Source organism: Osmerus eperlanus, chromosome 24 (assembly GCF_963692335.1).
Source record: "Osmerus eperlanus chromosome 24, fOsmEpe2.1, whole genome shotgun sequence".
Taxonomy (NCBI): Eukaryota; Metazoa; Chordata; class Actinopteri; order Osmeriformes; family Osmeridae; genus Osmerus; species Osmerus eperlanus.
The window spans coordinates 453,887-475,746 of NC_085041.1; the positions used below are offsets into that span (position 1 = coordinate 453,887).

At 47.2% G+C, this 21,860-nt stretch overlaps 5 protein-coding genes across 13 annotated transcripts in view; 3 read left to right on the plus strand and 2 right to left on the minus strand.

Annotated features, from left to right (window-relative positions):
• farp2 (FERM, RhoGEF and pleckstrin domain protein 2) overlaps positions 1-1,992 on the plus strand; it is a 35,852-nt gene extending 33,860 nt beyond the window's left edge. For all 5 annotated transcript variants that reach the window (XM_062450761.1, XM_062450765.1, XM_062450763.1 and 2 more), the window contains one exon: positions 62-1,992. In XM_062450761.1, the coding sequence (XP_062306745.1) occupies positions 62-152 (91 nt within the window). In that variant the 3' untranslated portion in view covers positions 153-1,992. The remainder of the gene's footprint in view (positions 1-61) is intronic.
• stk25a (serine/threonine kinase 25a) lies at positions 1,028-7,330 on the minus strand. The gene is made up of 11 exons (XM_062450767.1): positions 6,392-7,330; positions 5,447-5,668; positions 5,062-5,118; positions 4,858-4,966; positions 4,094-4,251; positions 3,778-3,963; positions 3,369-3,514; positions 2,920-3,028; positions 2,664-2,738; positions 2,455-2,588; positions 1,028-2,320 (listed from the first exon to the last, which is right to left on the minus strand). The coding sequence occupies exons 1-11, from the start codon at positions 6,422-6,424 to the stop codon at positions 2,281-2,283; spliced, it is 1,269 nt and encodes a 422-aa protein (XP_062306751.1). The 5' UTR covers positions 6,425-7,330; the 3' UTR covers positions 1,028-2,280.
• Positions 6,278-14,032, plus strand: boka (BCL2 family apoptosis regulator BOK a). 4 transcript variants are annotated; one of them, XM_062450771.1, is made up of 5 exons: positions 6,278-6,644; positions 8,513-8,859; positions 9,042-9,170; positions 11,180-11,343; positions 13,002-14,032. In XM_062450771.1, exons 2-5 carry the CDS (start codon positions 8,616-8,618, stop codon positions 13,125-13,127), a joined length of 663 nt encoding a protein of 220 aa, XP_062306755.1. In that variant the 5' UTR covers positions 6,278-6,644; positions 8,513-8,615; the 3' UTR covers positions 13,128-14,032. The 4 variants fall into 4 exon arrangements, with proteins under 4 accessions (XP_062306755.1, XP_062306754.1, XP_062306753.1 ...); XM_062450770.1 differs by lacking the exon at positions 6,278-6,644 and adding an exon at positions 7,587-8,216; XM_062450769.1 differs by lacking the exon at positions 6,278-6,644 and adding an exon at positions 7,587-8,211.
• Positions 14,033-14,422: 390 nt separating this feature from the next.
• On the plus strand, positions 14,423-19,806 carry atg4b (autophagy related 4B, cysteine peptidase). Of its 2 annotated transcripts, XM_062450619.1 has the most exons (13): positions 14,423-14,585; positions 15,303-15,404; positions 15,564-15,635; positions 15,724-15,822; positions 16,070-16,171; positions 16,255-16,327; positions 16,402-16,481; positions 16,626-16,825; positions 16,962-17,040; positions 17,171-17,316; positions 18,472-18,528; positions 18,817-18,910; positions 19,078-19,806. In XM_062450619.1, the coding sequence occupies exons 1-13, from the start codon at positions 14,576-14,578 to the stop codon at positions 19,149-19,151; spliced, it is 1,188 nt and encodes a 395-aa protein (XP_062306603.1). In that variant the 5' UTR covers positions 14,423-14,575; the 3' UTR covers positions 19,152-19,806. The 2 variants fall into 2 exon arrangements, with proteins under 2 accessions (XP_062306603.1, XP_062306604.1); XM_062450620.1 differs by lacking the exon at positions 14,423-14,585 and having other exon boundaries at positions 15,293-15,404.
• On the minus strand, positions 19,708-21,559 carry dtymk (deoxythymidylate kinase (thymidylate kinase)). The gene is made up of 5 exons (XM_062450621.1): positions 21,267-21,559; positions 20,939-21,047; positions 20,642-20,732; positions 20,231-20,428; positions 19,708-20,103 (listed from the first exon to the last, which is right to left on the minus strand). Exons 1-5 carry the CDS (start codon positions 21,394-21,396, stop codon positions 19,993-19,995), a joined length of 639 nt encoding a protein of 212 aa, XP_062306605.1. The 5' UTR covers positions 21,397-21,559; the 3' UTR covers positions 19,708-19,992.
• Positions 21,560-21,860: the final 301 nt, after the last annotated feature.

The following is a 21,860-nucleotide window of genomic DNA, read 5'->3' on the forward strand; positions in this document are numbered from 1 at the left end:
TTCAGCTTCTTGACTCTGTGCTGAGGCTGTGCTGATCTCTTTGTTCTTCTCCCCTCCCCAGATGGATGGAGGTGATCAAGAGTGCTGCCAGCTCCACAGGCAGGATCAGTCTGCTAGTCCCCAAGGGTTCTGGAGAGATGAACGGGAACTGAGGGGGGCTGGGGGCTGGGGGCTGGGGGCTGGGCCTCTTAGACTCTCACACAGCAGGGAACCAACACATGTCCTCCCTGGGTGTGGCAGGCATCGGGTCAGTGAGGACTCGGGACTGGACAAGACTGGCAGTTGGTTTTCATGTCTTTGTTTTTACATTTCATACAAACCTTCCTCTAGACGCTACTGTGGGACAGTGTTGTTTAAAATGTTTATTTTTTGGTAATCCGTTTTGAAAATAATAATTATTATTCCAGTGTATAAGATTAAGTGTTGGTAAAGAGGGAATGCTGTGTAAATCCATCTGATGTAGCAGAGAACTGGGAGGCTGGTGGGATTGTTTGTTTACACTGCAGAGACCAGCCTCAGGTGCCCTGAGAGGATGGTGGATCACTCCTAAAGGGTTCGCAGTATTAGTGAAGGACTCTGCCAGGTTGAAGGTGACTGTTTCCTGTTGTCTCCTGACTGGGAGAGTCTGTGATGAAGGGAATGGGAAGGTGTTGGCAGGGTGGAGTCAGATGGTGAATCTGGGTGGAGTCAGGTGGTGAAGCTGGGTGATGATGACACTCCCAGCTATCTTCAGAAGGGCTTCATGTATGTTGAAAACAGAGGACAGGTGGTCTGGAACTTTCTCTGTTTTGGATGTTTACGAAATATTGAGACGATTCAGTCTACACTTATCAAAGTATGCAGCATGTCTGTGGACAGTGCTGTGCGGATCGAGGCAGAGGAGTCTCCGTGTTTCTGAGGTAGGAAGAGGAGGTGTGTGTAAGGGACCCAGGCTGAACACCAAAACCGCCTTCACCAGCTGGGCTTTCTTCTTTGTGAACTGAACTTTCTAACCGTCTAGAAATTGTGACAAACATTATTATTTAACAACACTGAAGCAGATTTATTTTCTTTTTTATTATTACTTTTGGAGAATAAGGTATCCCATTGTTGAACAACCACATTTTGTTACTTCTTTTTTTTTTCTTCACTGAAATGTCCAACCTGATTAGTTTTTGGGATATTTTTCACTCAGTTATTTGGAGAAAGCAAATTTCTGCTACTGTTGCTAACTTCCTTTGTTTGGGACTTCCTGTGTTTGTGGATGTTCTATTCACAATAAATACCTTAGTTCAATCAGCCCGCTCTCAAACCATGACCTCTTCTCATTGGTCAAACACAGACATCATTTGCATCCAGTTACTCTTTCAAAGAAAGATAGGGAAGGGAGCATCACTGTGTCTCCTGTCTCGCTGGTTCTGGAGTTGGGGGACTAGAAATGTCAAGTGTGGCTACAGCCCTCGTGAATACTATCATGTGGTCTGCTGGGCTGACGGTTTAGAGGTACAAGCTATTAGTTCATCAGGGTTATCTTTATTAAAACCATTTATTCTTTTAGTTACTTTTACGTAGGTGAGTCAGGCTGTGTTAACCCTGCGGTCTGGACCAGGTGATCTAACAGGGCTGGAGACTGGAGGAGGAACTGGAGAACTGTACACGGTTATGTCTTGCTGTATTTCATTAACTGAGCACATACTGACATGACTGATGTCTCACACGCGCACACACACACACACACACACTACATTGGTCTATGGTTTTGTTATCTTTTTTATGAGTACTGGAATTTTCTCTCTCTCTCTCCCTCTATCTCTCTAGAGGGCACCTCTAAACCCTACTCCTGCCGTATCTCTGTCTCTCTTTCTCTCTCTCTCACACACACACCTGGCCTCTGCTGTACAGTGTGTAACTCTATTTATTGTGTAGTGTGTCTGAAGGCCCAGAGAGGCTTGCCTGTAGTCTCATGTTATTGCATCAAAAGTAACAAATAAAATGGAAACAATATAAACAACAGTTCTAGCTCCTCGATTTTGTCTCTTGATTTCAGAGCAGCTTAAAGATGGCCGTCTTGCTGTACGTACACACTCCACCAAGTGGTGTTTCCCTGTACAACATTAAGAATCATGTCATGCAATATCGTCAGCGCTGATTATTCCCTGAGGACCGCTGGGGTGAGCTTGTGTGTCTGAGGGTGGTCAGGCGGCCTGGGATGAAGGTTCAGCATCACTCGAGGGGCAGAGTGGAGGAGACATCCTGTCTACGCAGCTCTCTACCAGAGGGGGGCGCTGGTGAGGACAGCCTTTACTGTGACAAGTCATACCTGATGCCATTCGACGAGAACCTGGATGTAGAAGACCACATAAATGGTGTGGAAAATGCTAGAAAATTGATACTTACCAAATGGACAATACTAAATGTGCCAGATTCAAACAGGATTAGGATTTGTTTGGTTAACAGACCTGGAGCCCCTCTCACCTGCACACTCTCTCCAAGACGTGGGCCAGCATGCGGTCTGACATGCCTGGACACGACTCTTCAGCCAGGGAGATGGCCTGCTGCAGCTCCCCCACAGCCCCCCAGCCTCGCCCTCCAGCCCCGCCCTGCTGCAGCTGTAGGGCACACCCTGACGTCACACAGGGACAGGTGGGGGTGAAGGTGCGGTGGACCAGGTGAGGAGGTGTTACCTGTTGCAGGATGGGTGTGATGTCTGACGTTGCCGCCTGTGCTTGTCTCCCTGCCTCTGCTGTGGAAGGTCTCACCTGTAACAGGTGACAGCTGGCATAAGCACAATGACAGCTTTACACTTTCTAATCTTGGGTTGGCTTAGTTAAGCCAGACCAGGGAAAACTCTACAGTTACCAAATTATAAAGGAAGTGATTTTCACCAAACAGGGTAAAGTGAGTTGTGTTCTGTGTTCTGTGTTGCAGGTGCTGGTCTACCTGCTCGGAGTGTTGCAGGTGTTTCTGCTTGGGGGTGGAGCGGGGTCGCTGTCTGACTGTGGGGAATGTCCAGGTAGGGTCCTGATCTCCCTCACCTCCATCAGCCTCCCTGCAGGAACACACTTACTGTTATCACTTACACACTCACTGTTATCAATCACACTCTCATTGTTATCACTCACACTTTCACTGTTATCACTCACATACTCACGATTATCACTAACACATTCACTGTTATCACATACACTATCAGTGTTAGACCACCTTCTGGATTGTAGATTCAGACATGGAACTTTCTCAAAGTTTAATCCTTGTATCTGAACACACAGGCAGTGTTACTGCCTTGGATCTTTCAGCACAGAACACATCCTAATGTGGCTGTGATGAGTTCTGCGGTGGTCTATAGGCTAGTGATACAGTACTGATCACCATGGTGACTGACTACGCACGTGTCTGAGTCATCGGAGCTGGAGGTGTTGTCAGGGACGCGTGCCCTCCAGTGGCGGTGCCTGTCGATCAGCTCTGTCAGGTGGGACGTCTTCTTGGTGAAGCGCGTCAGGAACCTGTGTTTCAGCAGCTGCTTGGCTGTGGGCCGCTGCAGAACAGGAGAGAGACAGAACAGAGACGCTTACGTCTGAGGTCAGCGTTCAGCAAACGCTTTCATCCAAAGGGACGATGAAATAGGTTGTTTAGAAAGTGCAGCATGGTGAATAAACCAACAGTAGGGCTCTTTGGTGATTCAGTTGTCTGGTTTTCAACCAGCAACCAGACATAAATCTACTCTGTGGTAACATTCACGTGCCAAATAAGTCTAAACAAAAGAGGCTTGTTATCAGCCTACATAAACAGACGACTCACGAATCTGGGGTCCTTGTTGAGGCAAGCCTCCACGAAGTCTCTGAAGGCTCTGCTGTGGGCTCCCGGCAGGGACGGGGCGGGACTCTTGGGAATGAGGAAGAGCACTCTCATGGGGTGCAGCTCTGAGTGTGGGGGCTCCCCTGTGGCCAGCTCGATGGCTGTGATTCCCAGAGACCAGATGTCAGCCTAAGATGTAAAACATTCTTGTTGTGGTGAAAGATGCTCCTCGTCCCTGCCATCATCCCTCCCCTCACCCCCCGATCCCAATAACATCTCAATTACAGCACCTGGACAATTAAGGTAGTAAATTCTTGACCTTGAAGTCGTAGTCTGTCTGCTGGATGACCTCCGGAGCCATCCAGAAGGGCGTGCCCACGAACGTGTTCCTCTTGATCTGGGTGCTGGTCAGCTGACCCGCCACGCCGAAGTCTGCCAGCTTCACGTCCCCCTGCTCCGACAGCAGCACGTTGGCCGCTGCCGCAGGAACACAGTCAGGGTGGAAACTGCAGGGCCTCGCTGTCATTATATAACATGCAGGGCCTCGCTGTCATTACACATTATATATAACATGCAGGGCCTCGCTGTCATTACACATTATATATAACATGCAGGGCCTCGCTGTCATTACACATTATATATAACATGCAGGGCCTCGCTGTCATTATATAACATGCAGGGCCTCGCTGTCATTACACATTATATATAACATGCAGGGCCTCGCTGTGATTACACATTATATATAACAGGCAGGGCATCGCTGTCATTACACATTATATATAACATGCAGGTGTGGGTCTTATTATACATTGGGGGGGCAACTGTCCCCAGCAAATCTGTCCCAGACACTTTTTAAGAAGAAAATTATACTTAACGTTCGTATCCTCCGTTATTAGAAATAAAAAATTAAAATTTCCCCACTTTTTATTAAAAAAAAATAAAAAAATTATAGTTTCACCAATAAATTAAACGTGTTTATGTGTTTATGTGTTTGTGTTTATGTGTTTATGTGTGTGTAACCCAGCGCCTGGGGAAGCTGGAGCACCAGGCTGCTGGAGTCTGGATGAGGAATGTTCCGGAGACCTTTGATGTCCCTGTGGATCTTCTTCTCACTGTGCAGGTAGTCCAGCCCTCTCAGGATCTCTCTCACGATGGTGGCTATGTAAGCCTCCGCCAGGGGCCCCGGCCTCAGCTACACACACACACACACATATACACAGACCACAAGAAAACAGGTTAAACAGTGCTGGAATCCGACTTGACAGAGAAGGGGGTCATGCTTAGTACCATGTCCAGAGCAGAACCTCCTCCCAGGTATTCCATGATGATCCACAGCTTGGTTCCCTGGACACAGAACAGCTGCTTTACTCAACCATCCTCTCATGCAACAATATCACCAAATACACCATGTACAGGCGTTACCATGATTATGGACTTGTTTAGCAGACAGTTTTATTTAAAGCAACGTACAGGACAAGGCAGATTTGAATCTGCAACCTCAACATGCAGCTGCAGTTAAACGCTCTAACCACTGAGCTATACCCCCGAGTTTACCAGTGTACCATCCTCTGAGTAAAATGAGATTATGAAATGTGTGTGCTGACATTCTCCCAGGTTTCTGGAAGGTTCTCCTGTGTCTCCACTCCTCCAGGAGGGGGGGGGGGGGGCGTACCTTGATGTAGGAAGCATAGTACTTGGTGACGTGGGGGCTGTCACACTCGCCCAGGATGGTGATCTCCTGCTGAATGTCCTCGATCTCGTCCTCTGCCTCCTCCAGGTCGATGATCTTGATGGCCACCACCTCCTGAGTGAGGCTGTTGATGCCCTTGTAGACCTCCCCGAAGGAGCCCTTCCCAACACGCTCCAGTTTGGTGAACAGCTGCTCTGGGTCCAGCTGGGAACTCAGACACAAGTTATGCATTCATCTCAGTGTTTCATGTACAGTATATTTATGTATATACAATATAGTAGATTTCAGCTGTAATTGTTTGTTCAAAGTGTTTTTGGCCCATTTTTTTCTTTACACCAAAACGTGACAGCGACAGGATTTGGTTACTAAGCAACAGAGGCGACAGTCTGTGACAGGATTGTGCTGCGCTAACAGGGTTGACAACCCTAGCACTCCTGGACATGTAGAACATAGTTCAGTATTAAAACACAACAAAAGTGACCTAATGTGACCTTTGCCCTTTGCTACCCAGTCTCCCTGGACCCACCCTTACGTGTGTTCATGGACCAGATCGAACGTGTCCATAGTTGAGTCAATGTCTGTGGGGCCACAGAGTCCAGCAGCTGCCCATGCCGCCCACACCCTCAGGACCAGGAGAATGCACTTTCATCCAGTTGACTCAGTTATATGAGAGGTTCCTCCCTACATGGACTTTTGCCCTGACTGAGCCTCAAAGTTGCTCTATGACTTTTTATATACAGTTTCATGGCTTGTTTGTTTTTTTTCCACAATATTAATTGCAGTTTGATTTTTATTTTTGTCATTATTTATTTCAGATAAACATGTACATTCATGTCACCCTCTGGATTACAGGGATCCCCGCGCCGCTGTGCCAGTTCTCTTATTGGTTTAGCTTGGCCGCGAGTGCCTAACGCCTGACCCAATTACCTGGTTCTGGCGCGTGTACAGGAAATGTTCCATCGCTTCTGGTGAGGAGTTGCGGTTGAGTCTCTTTCCGCCGAATGTAGACTGTTTATTTTTGAGAATGTGTTCTTACTTCCGTAGAAAATCCGAATGATCTTTTCCAGCGAAGCCTTCAGAGAAAATTAATGTTTCACCTCCTGCGAGATTGAGTTAACTCAGCGCAGCATATGGTCACTACCGAACAATGTGATCCTTGTGGACAGCAGATGTCAGAGATGTAAGACTCCTATCAATATTTAAGAGGCAGGCAGCTACTCCACCCACATTATGGCAGAGTCATTAAGGTGATAGTGAACGATAAACCTAAATGGGATCTAAAATGGAAATAGAGGAATCGTTTTTTTCCATGATCATGTACATTGACAGTTTCCGAGATTGCAGAAATGTCATTAATCTGCCATGATTAATATGATCCAGATTCGTAAATGAAGTAGCCTACACAATAAATATAAATATATAAACGTTTATTTAAGCATAGATGTTTGTTTGACACCAGTACACATCTCTAAATCGAGCTTTTCTCACATAAACATGTAGGCCTATACATTTAAAAATTAATTATGATGCATTAAATGTCAACACACTCATGAATCAGCTTGTTTCTGTAATACTGGGAGCATTTCATGTGGTAATGATGACTTCAGTAATGCCAGACACCAGAGGAATCATGGAGGAGAATGTGGCAGCGGAGGCCGTTCCCCGGGCAAGCCCAAACAGATCTCCCTTCTCCTGAAGCGTGGGACTTTCCCTGACAGCCCATGGGCGTCGGGCACGTGGATATTGTGACGGTTTTTTAAACACAGACAGCATATTCTTCTACATGAACTGAATCTGAAAGGGCACTAAACACCTACAATTAAACCACTTGACTGAGGAGAACTGAAGAATAGGCCCACACTCCAACACAAGCTGGAAATGCAATCAAACCCAATCAAATGTTATTTGTATATCCCTTTATACAAACAATTTCAGGGCTTCCAACGTGCCCCCAGAACTGCGCCTATGGAAGGGAAAAGAAATGGATTATTTATGGTTTATTAATATCTGCCCTAATAATTTCCCTTTTCCGTCGTTATCTTTTTGCCCTTTTGTCGTCTGTTGTCTGTGCTTGACTACTAGCTTGGCTGCGGGGCCGTTGGATGCATTTTATAGCCAGGCCATTGCATTATCGAGGGTATAGGCTCCAGTTATGTCATGCGCAAGGCTGTTGGTATGGTTAAAGTATGGACGTCTAAAAATCTGCCAAAGTTTGCGTTTAAGAACAGGACGAATGGACATTGATGCACCGACACGTCATCGAGTCAAATATCTCATATCACTCAACCTGACAAGCAAGACATTTCACGTTAAAGTGAACAATTGCCCAACTACTAATGATCTAGTCTCTACGGGGAAAGTTCCCCCATCAGGGAATACCAGAGAATGGGATGAGGCGGGGCATCAGTGGATGTGAAAGCTCGTTATCTCCGACTGCGGACTAAACCGAATGAGTGTCCATAGAAGGAAACGTTGCCGGAGCGCGCGGTGCGTTTCAGAGCATGACGAATTGACCGGATGGTTGGCCGCTAACCCACGATTCATTATTCAATGGTCAAAACAACGTCTGGGTACTGGGTTTGTGGGCCCAAATACCTCAAAAGTTTTTTTCATTAAGAGGGAAATAGTAATTTTCCGTTGCCTCATTTGTCATTGAGTCGCGGTAGGCTACATCAACAAGATGGATCTGGAATATCACACACCGCTTCGCACCCCAATTTTCCCACCAAGGAGTTAAGCGGTTCAAGGTTGGGTAATGTTGATGTGGCTTTGTGCCTTTGCTCTGACAAACGTGGCAGAGCAACTTCGTCATATTCGTTCATTATTTTGCTAAATGTTATCTCTACCAGACCTTTGTCAGAAATTATCTCGCAATTATTATCCACTGGCCAGTATTGAATGTCATGTCTCACAGTTTGGAACAGGAGTTCAAATTTACTATTAAAACAGTAATAATGCGCAGCCTATTTAACTCGCACATAAAAGGTCTAGATTATTTTGTATCTGCATGGCTGAACTCAACTCTGTTTCTGTTATAATCTATTTCAGGAAGATACTCAGAAGATTCTCATCAGAGGGAGGAGGGCTAGATTTGTTTTGACAGTCGACCGCCATACACGGCGACTGATTAGGAGGCGCGGCGTTTGAGTGCATGCCAGCGGTAATGAGGGGCATGGAGATGTTGCGCCGCTCGTCTGTGTTCGCGGCTGAAGTGATGGAAGTATTCGACCGCTCGCCAACAGACAAGGAACTCGTGTCGCAGTCCAAGGCCTTATGCAGGGACTATATCCACTCTCGGTTGAACCGAGCGGGAATAGGATGGTCAAAGCCTGAGCACGGACTGTCGGCATCGGGGGGCACGCTTGGAGAGGTGTCCTTAGTGCTCCTCTGGCTGGGTGAGTGTTGAGGTTCCTGTTTCTCCACGCCAGGCATGTCTCAGCTTTTCGCGTGATGATGTTTTCATTTGACCGCAACAGCAGAATCTCATGACCAGATTGGAACGCCGATTGACTCATTAGATGGGGCGGGTAGAGGCAGGTCCCTCTATGAACCTCGCCTATGTTGTGTTGTCTCCCAGGTGACGAGTTGGAATACCTCCGGCCCAACATTTACCGAAATGTAGCCCGCCAGTTGAACATCACGGTGGCGTCTGAGAGCGTGGTGTCGGACGCCTTCCTAGCAGTGGCTGCTGACATTTTCTCCACAGGTAAGATCTGCTTTCAGAGAGTTCACTTTATTGGACACAGAGGTATTTGCGTGCCGTTTGTTGGCAGGCCAGCAACAGGTTAATGGAAGGTGGGGATGGCGGTAGGCCTCGTGGTGTTCTGGAGAGAAAGGAGATGAACTTTTGAACTTACTATCAGTGAAACAATCTAAACACAACAAATGGGGATTCAAGGCAGAAGCTTGACTCGTTTTATGCAGTAAGAAACTGTCATTTTTCTGCTTTTATGGCTCTCTTCTAACTGATTTATAGAAGACCTGAGAGTGATGGTAAAAATAGACAATTTTTAGAGCAAGACACTGAGAGAGAGCCCTTGCAGCACTTTGTAAAATAAACAGTCTAGGATCAGATTCAGGCGTGTTTCTGCTGCAGGTCTCCTGCCTGCCTGGCTGGAGAGTAATAGTCCATATTAGGCTAGAATGTGGCCATGTGAGTGTTTTCAGGGCCCCTCCCTTCAGCTCACCCAGCAACTTCAGTACAACCAGCCTTTTTTCCTCAGGGACTACAAAGCCGTTTTACTGAAGTGACTGACAGAACGACGCTAAGGCGTGCCACTGGCAAAGTTCAGACCTCTTTCTGTTTGTGTTTGGAAACTGGATTTGGAGTTTATGTTTTTAGGGAGAAACCTGTGTGGTTGATATGGTGTTGAACAGCGAAGTGAAACTCCACCGTACGTCAGCACCATGAGCAAAGCATTGAAGAGAAGTCATGTTTCTAACTCAAGACTATCTCTCAACATGTCATCTGACAGACAGAAGCCAGCGTTCAATCTTTCCCAAACTTCTACTGAAGACAAAATCCCACAACTTTAACAATGTCAGATTGGGTTTGAGGAGTTGTTACATTGGTAAATACTTTTAAATGTTTACATCCAACATTTTAACCCTCACGCAAGGATACTTAGACGTGAGGCTGACAGTTTATCGGAGGCCTGTCAGCCCTGCAGCCTGCCTCCCCAGAGGAAGCCCTGGGCAGCTAGATTAGAGGCTCGCAGGCTCTGGACAGGGTACACAGTTTCCTTCACCAGCTATGGCTCTCCTCGACTCTGATCTGCTGTTAAAACATGATAGGTCAGGGATAAAGCACATACATTTTACAAACATAAAAAAACAGATTTTATATGTTATATATTTGTGATTGATCTCAGATGTAGGTTTTAGAGGGGACCACACCAGTCTTACTTTGCGGTCACAGACCTGGTCAGTCTGGGAAGCAGCCTTAGAGAGCTTAAAAAGGGATTTGCTGTTCAGAGAGACAGAAATCTCCACTATGCAGCTCTTTCTACAAGACACATGGTGATGATACTCATTGAGACCTTTAAGTGTCAAACACCAGCTTGAATCTTCTCCCTGCACCATAAATGGGTAAGCAGAGAAAATCCCAATTTAAAACATGAGGATTAGGTTTGATGAATATCTGTTGTCGAGGCTAATAAGAAATAATGAATCCCACTCTGGCAGGCAAACCCAAGCTGTTCCTGGGGGAGGTGGGGGGTGAGACGGGCACGGTGGTCGGATGCCCTGGGTTCCTTCTGTGGTTATAAAACGTCTTTGTCCCAGTTTAAACCAGGAGGTTTCTGGCAGGGGAAGAGAGCCCCCAGTGTTCTCACAGCCCCGCTGAGGCCTCACAGCCCCGCTGAGGCCTCACAGCCCCGCTGAGGCCTCACAGCCCCGCTGAGGCCTCACAGCCCCGCTGAGGCCTCACAGCCCCGCTGAGGCCTCACAGCCCCACTGAGGCCTCGCTCCTCACAGGCCTGCACACAAACCACATGATCATCAGCTCTTTCTTCCTCTTTATTTAATCTCTCTTTGTCTGGTATCAAGCCGAGAGGTTGTGCTTTAGGTTAAGAAGAATTTGTGTTTACAGTACCAGTGTGGTGTGTGTGTGGTTTTTAAGAGGGTTTGTTATTCAGGGTCAGTATATCCTGCCATCTTTTCACCTCTCCACCTCTCCCTCTCTCCTCTTCCCCTCCCTCGCTCCCTCTCTCCCAGGTGTGACGTGGGGGAAGGTGGTGTCTCTGTATGCTGTGGCGGGGGCGCTGGCGGTGGACTGCGTGCGTCACGGCCATCCTGCCATGGTGCACACCATCGTGGACTGCATGGGAGAGTTCGTCCGCAAGAGCCTGGTGACCTGGCTCAAGAGGAGAGGGGGCTGGGTGCGACCACAGGAACAATCACAACATGTTTACATAATCAGCAGATGTTTTTATTCAAAGCAATGCGAGGGTGGAGGAATTCAAACCTTGACCTCTTTATCTGCATTCGAGTTCTCTATGCTTCACCACTGAGCTCCACCCCAGAGACTGCAGAGACACGCAAGAAGGCCCAATCACCATCCAACATCAGTGGTGTTTCTGGTTAGAGACCCAAGGTGGTGTTTCTGGTTAGATACCCAAGGTGGTGTTTCTGGTTAGATACCCAAGGGTGTGTTGGTAGGGGAGGGGCACAGGCTGCATATAGGGGGGGGGGGGGGTGGGGGGGATGTTTGACTTGTCTGCATTCATGGTCTGGCAGGTTAAGTCCTTGGTATGCGTATTATGCTGTGAAGGTAGGAAGGACTACTTAGCAGACATGATTTACACTGTTCTTATTCAACAATGCTGAAAGTAACAAATGCACAGTAGGGGAGCTGGTTAAATCAGGTGTCTAGGACAGGGTTACTTATCTGTTTGGGAGGGACTGCGCTCTTTAAGCAGTTCACGACAGATTGAAGTACGATGATGGAAGACACGGTTTGGTGGTTCTGTGGTTGGGAGATACTGTGCATACATAGGACACCCTCTCTATGCTATCATTGCTGAAGAACACAAATTACATCAAAGTGAGATTACTTTAGTATGAGTTAAATTAGTATTTAAGTGGTGCACAGACAGAACTTGGACTGGGTCTGGCATAGTGCCTCTGTCTGGGTTCTGCCCTGGTGGCTGGTCTTCAGAGAGAACTAAGACTGCGGCCGTCTGAAGCGATGTGTTGCAGCAGACAGTTGGACCAAGCGTGTCCCTCAGGGCTGCCTGTGGCTGGAGCCGCTTCTGAGGCAGTGAACTCTTCTGGATAAGTGGGACGTTACAAAATGGAAGATAATACGTTGTATAACTCGGCACAAGGGGGAGAATGAGGGGCCTATTTCTCTGAACGGCTGTTTGTGTGGATTCGTGATTACAGACGTTGTAGGCGTCCGTGAACCTGAGGTTCACAGGGCTCAAGTGGAACTTGACGGCTGTTTCTCTGTTGATATTCAGCTGTTTTATTGCCTTTGAGAACCTTTGGCCAATTGTTAAAAGCGGAATGCTGACATGTGTTAAGATTACAGTGTTAGTTTTGGCTGTGAAACAAAATCAGGACAGTCACTGTGTTTCCGCTCACTACATCTTCCCAGGTTTTTTTTTAGATGATTTGAAAGTTATTTAAAACTCAAAGTTCAAGACCCTAAACTACAAAACCACCAATGAAAACTGTTTAGTAGTTGGATGACAGTCAGAAGTCTTTTGTGTGACACAACATGCTATGGTGAGCCAGTATTACAAACATGGCTTCAGACATCTGTGCCAGTATGATGGTAACAGTAGGTATTTTATTGATCCCCAATGGGAAATTGCGGCTTTGCATAAGGCAAGAAGAGGAAATAGGAGAAATGTACAAATACACAAAATACCAGAAATACACAGGCCTGTACATAATGTATCACACATATATACAGAACAGTGGTGCATTTCGCTTTGGATGAAAGCTTCTGCTACATGAAAAATATTTAATAGTTCAAGCAGCTTGTAGGTGGTTGCCTCTATCTAAAGCAGCCCTCCCTCTCCTCCAACAGGCTGACGTGACCAAATGTGTGGTGAACACAGATTCCAGCTTCCGGTCCCATTGGCTGGTGTCAGCGGCGTGCGTGTGTGGACACTACCTGCAGGCTGTGGTTTTCTACCTGCTGCGGGACAAGTAAGGGGGCGTGTCCACTCCAAGGACTGTCTTCCCCCCGCGCCAGCTGAGGACTGCCCCCTGCCTCCTCTCAGCCAACCACGGCTGTGTTTACGCCTGCTTGAGTTTGCACTGAGCCTCCGTGATCCCCACTCACCTGTACGAACACAACCCACTCACCTGTACGAACACAACCCACTCACCTGTACGAACACAACCCACTCACCTGTACGAACACAACCCACTCACCTGTACGAACACAACCCACTCACCTGTACGAACACAACCCACTCACCTGTACATGTAGCTTCCATGATACAGTTCAGTCACATGCAATCCAGTTCAAATGTCATCAAGGTATTTGACTCCTTTGCAGGAGTCCTGAGAGAGTATTAGAGTCATTCAGAGTTACAGGAGTAATGCCCCATGGACAATATTCTAATGTGAGAACATGTTAAAGATTATCATTACTGGTGAACAAATAACTGGTGAATAATTTCAAATGAATGAGACCTGGTTTGGGAAAGAAATCTGCTGCCCCCTTGTGTTTGGAGGTCAGAATGATACGAGCGAACAATTTTTCATTGGGTAGTAGGCTATATTATAATCCAGTACAAACTATTACAATCGATCACTGCAAATGTAAATTGCACAAATCGTGTGTGGGTGTGTGAGTGAGTGTGTGAGTGAGAGAATAAAGTTAGACAGAGTCATTTTTTGTGTGAGGACGTGTCAGCGGGACTTTGACCTGTTGTGCAATTATAATTGCACAAAAGGTCAAAGTTTCTATAGCAACTAAACAATGTCACGTTCTTTATCGTTATTTTTACTGTCTTAGTTTTCATTATTTAAAAAAAAAATGTAAATATCTACAGTTTATGTTAGGCATGCAGCACAGTGTCTCCTCTAGAAATAAACGACTTTAACGACTTCATATTTTCAGTTAATAAGTCACGAAACTGAAATGATTGAGACGGTGGTATTTACAAAACTAAATCTTTTCTTTTTTTTATTGAAAGAACTACTGGGTATTCCGTGTAGCAGCGTCATAATTTAGAGAGCACAAGATTAAATAGTTTAGTTAGAGCTATTATTTGGTATCAGTTATTGAGCAACCCTCTTGTGAAGGTAAACAAGCAGTCACGGGACACATGACACGTTGAATGAAATGTCTCTGGTTCCTGTGGATCCCGGATGGGCCTGCTCACATCGCTGATCTCAATAATGAGTTTCAGACGCAGCACTGCTGCAGCGCAACGATCTCCACGTACAGATTTACAAATAGATATCGTCTGTCTTGCCCCAAAAAAGTGTCTCCGCCCAAAACAGAAGATTCTATTGGATACAAGAAACAAAATCCCGCCTCCGCACAGCATTCTCTGGCATTTTCACGGACCTACGGTTTTCCTATTGGCCAAACAATAGTAACGCTGTACAACAAACAAGCTACTAGTAGGGTGGAAATCTGTCGGGATGGATGCAGGTAGGATGACTAGCTGACTAGCTTGGGCAGAACTGGTTAAATATTCTGCTATTTTAGTGACCTACAAAATGTAACTATGATAGTATACCGTGCTGTTTCCTGTAATCAGTTAGGTTCTTTATGCTTTTGTTATATTATGAGGACGGCCAGACTTTAAGCTAGACAGTCTGCTAGCTAGCGCGTTAGCTAGCAGTTGCTATCCTCTCTGGGTGTACATCTTTCATCATCGGTGGCCTCCCCGACGGGTGGAGATGTGCTCATTTGGACTATTCCAATCGTAGACAGTATAGGATTGGCATGGAGCAAGGACGAAAACTCCACGTACCCAGGCTACCTCCGTTTACAAAACCATAAACACTAGCCATAGCTACTGACAGCATTGGTCTGTGAGCGCAAGTCGGCTTGCTTTGCAATGAGAATAAATAAACATTGATGATGACTTCTTGAACGATATAGAATTTCATTCTTGTCGGTTGGCTAACTGTTTCGAATCTAAGTAGCTTGCCTTATCTGTCCTTGATAGCTGTCCCGCCCTACGCCCATATATTTGACTGTCATCACATCAGTCAGTGTCATCTGTCACCGAATCGCTGCAGTAACTGACAGTGGACGAGCAGGCTTTTAAACAGCGACATGTTTTGCCGTCATTCAGCCCACAGAGCGAGTGCTATCAGCCGATTAGCCAGCACGCTGATACAGGGTTACTTATGTTCTCAGCTACCCTCACGTACGACACACTTCGCTTCGGAGAGTTTGAAGATTTCCCAGAGACCTCAGAGCCAGTGTGGATCTTAGGGAAACAGTTCAACGCGCTGACAGGTAGGGGGTCGCACCAGGCCAACTGTCACAATGTCCCTCCACGTGCGTGACTCACCCGTGTTGATAAACCTCATCCATTCATGAGCCGAAATGACTAGTTCTTCAAACCCTACTGTACAGATTAGGTCGGTTTATAACAACTGCTTTTTCTCAATTCAGAAAAAGATGATATTTTGTCTGATGTTACATCGAGACTTTGGCTCACGTACAGAAAAAACTTCCCTCCCATCGGTGAGTAAGCGGTACACTTTGTAGTTTGGAGAAACATGCAACCGTAGTCTCTGTTTAAACGTTAGTTGAGCACCTGAATGTGTTGCAGGAGGAACAGGGCCCACGTCGGACACTGGCTGGGGCTGTATGCTGCGGTGCGGCCAGATGATCCTCGGAGAGGCTCTGATTTGCAGGCATTTAGGCAGAGGTAGTGCCGGTTTTTTAAACAACACTTAAATGCATATACTGTATTACACAAATCAAATGCAAGTAGGCTATAACACAAACAAAAAACTACAAAGAACATTTAAAAAGTAGATCCGTCACCCCAGCATCTGTCCATGCCTAGAGACTGCAAGTACTTCCTGGTACAGATCCCTGACTGTACTGCAATGTGTCAGTATGCCATACAAGGGAACAGCCTCAGGTCTAACGCAGGGATGTTTCGGTTGCAGACTGGAGGTGGGTGAGGGGACAGCAACAGAGAGAGGAGTATGTCAGCATTCTTAACGCTTTCATCGACAAGAAGGACAGCTACTATTCCCTTCATCAGATTGGTAAACACAGGTGTTGACTCGGTCATGGCTGACATATGTGAGTAGGTGTGGTGATCACAGGTCGCCGTGTCTCCCTGTTGCAGCCCAGATGGGGGTCGGAGAGGGGAAGTCTATAGGCCAGTGGTACGGACCCAACACTGTGGCACAGGTCCTCAAGTAAGTCCAGCCATTAATGTTGTTCATTTTGATCGTTTGATAGAAAGCTCACCCCCTTAGCTTGTTTCCCTCAGGAAACTGGCTGTGTTTGACACGTGGAGCCGGCTGGCTGTACATGTAGCGATGGACAACACCGTGGTGATCGAGGAGATCAGTGAGTACACCAGTCAGGCCCTGGGGATGGCTACTGTCACTTTAGAAACTAAGACTTGTCAGTTTGCAATAAGGGAAAATAAAAGGATTTTCATTATGCCTTCCCTCACTTCTTTCACTTCTCCTCACATCCCCCTTCCTCCAGAGCGGTTGTGTATGCCGTGGCTGGACTTCGGGGGAGCAGCGTGTGCCGAGCCAGGGGGAGCAGGGGAGCTGAACGGGGGGCTGGAGGGGGCCTGTGCCCTGGCGGAGGAGGAGACGGCTCTCTGGAAGCCCCTGGTGCTGCTGATCCCCCTGCGCCTGGGTCTGACGGACATCAACGAGGCCTACATAGAGACCCTGAAGGTGAGATGGACAGAAAGAGCGAGGGAAAGGGAGAAAATTATACAGAAAGGGAGGGAGAGCAATAAAGAGAGGAATGGAGCACTCCTTTATTTGCCCACTATAAACTGGTGTCGATCACCCTCCTTTTTGTTCACAGCAATGCTTCATGCTGCCTCAATCCTTGGGGGTTATCGGTGGGAAACCAAACAGTGCACATTACTTCATAGGCTATGTAGGTACGTTCAGAGTCAATTATCCACACACACACACACACAACATTAAACCCGGTCTGACAAGCTAAGCTCACTGACACATCTGAAGGGTTTGTTTTCGTCAGTTTGTTCTAATGTCCTGTCCCTCCTGCAGGGGAGGAGCTGATCTACTTGGACCCCCACACCACCCAGCCTGCAGTGGAGCCCTGTGGGGATGGACAGGTCCCAGACGACAGCTACCACTGCCAGCACCCGCCCTGCCGCATGCACATCTGTGAGCTGGACCCTTCCATCGCTGCGGTAGGTCAGGACGGGTGCAGGGCATGATGGGAAGGGTGCAGGGCGTGATGGGAAGGGTGCAGGGCGTGATGGGAAGGGTGCAGGGCGTGATGGGAAGGGTGCAGGGCGTGATGGGAAGGGTGCAGGGCGTGATGGGAAGGGTGCAGGGCGTGATGGGAAGGGTGCAGGGCGTGATGGGAAGGGTGCAGGGCGTGTTGGGAAGGGTGCAGGGCGTGATGGGAAGGGTGCAGGGCGTGATGGGAAGGGTGCAGGGCGTGATGGGAAGGGTGCAGGGCGTGATGGGAAGGGTGCAGGGCATGATGGGAAGGGTGCAGGGCGTGATGGGAAGGGTGCAGGGCATGTTGGGAAGGGTGCAGGGCGTGATGGGAAGGGTGCAGGGCGTGATGGGAAGGGTGCAGGGCGTGATGGGAAGGGTGCAGGGCGTGATGGGAAGGGTGCAGGGCGTGATGGGAAGGGTGCAGGGCGTGATGGGAAGGGTGCAGGGCGTGATGGGAAGGGTGCAGGGCGTGATGGGAAGGGTGCAGGGCGTGATGGGAAGGGTGCAGGGCGTGATGGGAAGGGTGCAGGGCGTGATGGGAAGGGTGCAGGGCGTGATGGGAAGGGTGCAGGGCGTGATGGGAAGGGTGCAGGGCGTGATGGGAAGGGTGCAGGGCGTGATGGGAAGGGTGCAGGGCGTGATGGGAAGGGTGCAGGGCGTGATGGGAAGGGTGCAGGGCGTGATGGGAAGGGTGCAGGGCGTGATGGGAAGGGTGCAGGGCGTGATGGGAAGGGTGCAGGGCGTGATGGGAAGGGTGCAGGGCGTGATGGGAAGGGTGCAGGGCGTGATGGGAAGGGTGCAGGGCGTGATGGGAAGGGTGCAGGGCGTGATGGGAAGGGTGCAGGGCGTGATGGGAAGGGTGCAGGGCGTGATGGGAAGGGTGCAGGGCGTGATGGGAAGGGTGCAGGGCGTGATGGGAAGGGTGCAGGGCGTGATGGGAAGGGTGCAGGGCGTGATGGGAAGGGTGCAGGGCGTGATGGGAAGGGTGCAGGGCGTGATGGGAAGGGTGCAGGGCATGATGGGAAGGGCATGATTAGAAGGCCAAGTGTTATAAGGAGATGAACCTCCAGGTACTTCACACCTGATCAGACAATGATCCTGTTTCTGCCGCTCACCAGGGTTTCTTCTGCAGAACGGAGGACGACTTTGATGACTGGTGCATGCGCATCAGGAGGGTAAGTTTAACACTGGTCAGGGTTAAGTTTGGATTACATTTACACTTATTTACATTTTCAATTTAGCCTGTTAACAGGCTTTTGCCTAAAGGGACTTATAATAAATAGCTGTCTATAGTAAATACCCACTGTACGTTCCAGTCTTACACGCACAGTGTGTGGGATCACTAATGTTTCTCTAAATCAGTTTTGGAGCACTGAGGTATAAGATCAGTGACCCTGAGGTATAAGAGCAGTGACCCTGAGGTATAATGAGGTATGAGAGGACTAACTCTCCTTCCTTCCCAGCTGTCCTGCAGAGGAGGAGGTCTACCCATGTTTGAGCTGATCAACAGTCAACCTTCTCACCTGACCACGCTGGATGTGCTCAACCTCACTCCTGGTAAGATAACCCCAACCTCACTCCTGGTAAGATAACCCCAACCTCACTCCTGGTAAGATAACCCCAACCTCACTCGTGGTAAGATAACCCCAACCTCACTCCTGGTAAGATAACTTCAGTCATTGATTGATGCTAATCCAGTTCATATTTCCCCTCTCTTCTCCTAGATTTCTCAGAGTCAGGTCGGCTGGAGAGGTTTTTTGACTCGGAGGACGAGGAGTTTGAGATTTTGTCTCTCTGAAAACGAGGGGACGATTACGGTTTGCTCTCCTGGTGGAACCCGGAGGAACCCGGAGGATCTCTGCATCAAAAGGGAAGTGGAACTGGTGACCTCGCCGCTCAGTTTGGCTCCAGAATGGCGTTACGTTGTCGTGTTTCACAGCGTCCTTGGAAACCGCCACCGCCCGGCCTGCAGTCCTGCCAGGAGACATCCGGATGAGGCCCTGACAGCAGGGCGCAGGACTAATTCAATATGCACATTGTCACAATGCGTTTCCATGATTTTCTTTTGAGTCTTAACACTTTAAATGTTTATTTTAAAGTGATATATTGTGCCTTTCCCTGTACCCCCAAAGCAGAATTGCAATATGTGATGGTGTTTTGTCAAGAACTTGGTTAGATAGCGATGCATACTGGCTTACTGCTATGCCTCCTGGCTTATACAGTAAGTGAACGATATCTTCAATATTTATCAATTGATGTAACAAGCAACCTTTACCTTTTCAAACCAAGTACAATAACTTGTATTATCTCAAGCAGAAGGCACTTGTCATGTCTAAAATATGTACACTAGTTCATCATTTTAAGATTATTTATTTACTAAACGCAATGTAAAAAGATTAAATCGATCTAAGGAATGGAATGGTAATAGTAAAAATAAAACTCAGTCACGCATAGTATTTGTCTGTGGCTCTCTTCAACTGTCTGGGTCCAGGTCTCTCCTCACGATACCAGGCTGAAGTCAAGTCTTTAACACTCTTTCCTGTCAATCACATCAGGACTAGAATGGAGTCTTCAGCAGATTCATTCATTTGTCACTTCTTAAAAAAAGAAAAACAGGTTGCTGTGTGATTGGTCCGGGTTCATTTCCACAGCTCACCGATAGGCTGAATCTCTGCTGCATTGATTGCACTTATGCTGTGGGTCTTGATGTCTGTGTGGACAGCCTCAATACTCTGGGCTGCATCAATCACCTGTAGAGGCACAAACACATCAAGATTTAATCAACAGCACATCAACTTGCAAAATTAATACTTTTGAATTATTTTTTACTTTGAACATCTTATGTGTGTCAAAGTCAAGAGAGATTGTGTTTCCTACCTGCCAGTTAACTGAAGGATCCTTCATCAGCTGTTCAAACTTCTGCTGCACGGCTTTCTGGAAGACGCTGGTCTCATAGCGCTCCAACCCGAACTGTCCCCGCAGTGCCGCGTCGCTGGGGTTCAGCTGCAGGAACATCACCAGGTCGGGCTTGGGAAGACCCACGTCAGGATTCATACACCAGTCTAAACTGAACCCCTATATTGACACAAATAAAACAAGGTCACTGAACACTTTCCCACACATCTTTGGCCAATTTTCATACAAGTTTAAATTCCATTCGTAACAAGTACACACACATTTCCTGTTTGGTTAGGGAAAGGAGAAGTCTAACTCAGATGGAGTTTCAGAACAACAAAATTACAGATTTTATTCATCTGCAGTAAGAGATAACGCTGCGGACACACTCACGGGCTTGGCGCTGGTGAAAGCCACCCCAGAGAAGGCGTACCGATCCACAACCAGACTGATGCCCTGAGCCAGCTTCTCCTTCATCAGAGGCCTGGTAACAAAGAGCATGGCTCATTATATGACATCACGACTCATCATCATTGAACGAGTTAGCCATGTCGCAGCTTAGGCTCCTCATGCAGGAAGCTTCGCATTTTTGAGTAGTAAATATACATATTAATGAGGGATATGCTGAAGATAATTGCGTGTACTTTAAATATGAGTAGAAAGGGTTGCATTTGCCACGTTTAGACTTACACTTGTTCCCAGCGGTTGGCAGAAAACAACAAGTGCACCGTGTGGTCCTCGAGATTGCTTTTATTTTCAAGGTAAGCGTTGATCAGCTGTCCAATCTTTGTTGATCGATCTGATAATACAAACTATGACAATAGTACCGAAACTTCTGCTAAAAGTTTTAGTAAAACAAGCTAGCGAGAGCTTAGTATGTGTCCCTTCGTGCTCCCCCTTTCAAATCAAATATTCAATACATGTGAGCACAACATTTCGAGACCTTTCTCGACCACATCTATCAGATACTAAAAAGAAGGTGTACAGTGATATGAAGGTGGTTCGGGCAAAGTTTTACCTGGAAATCTCATCATCTCCGCCGGTCGACCACATTGTTGTAGTGCTTGAACTAGCTTGTTACATTGTGTTGTTTTTCCAGCTTTGTCCACTCCTTCTAGCACAATTAGAGCGCCTCTTCTGCATGTCATTGTTCGTACAAGCTTGAAAGTTAATACAGATAAAATGAAGTCTGGAATTAACTACTGGAAAATCTGATTCCTGCTTCAGTTCACGTTTTAGGACGCTGAGTTTGCTCAGCTGAAACCCGCTTTTTGCGCAAATGTCAACGTCACAAAAAATCACATCCTCTTCCGGTTTGTTCTTTTTAAAAATAAAGGTCAGTCTGACCTTTCAACATCATATACTTTGGATATTTTAATAATTATTTCAACTAAAACTATAGTAACTGCCACTGAAAATAAAGTGGAAAAGAAAGAAATACCACCCGTATCCAAAGCAAAGTCACCAAAGCAAATGCAAACGGCATTTTCAATCAGAACTTTTATAGATCTTGAACGTCAGATAATTTCCTCACCAATAAGTTGTGATGGGCAACTTTATCACTTACATTGATAGTGGTCTTGTTAGGATATGCCAGTTTAAATTATTGCAT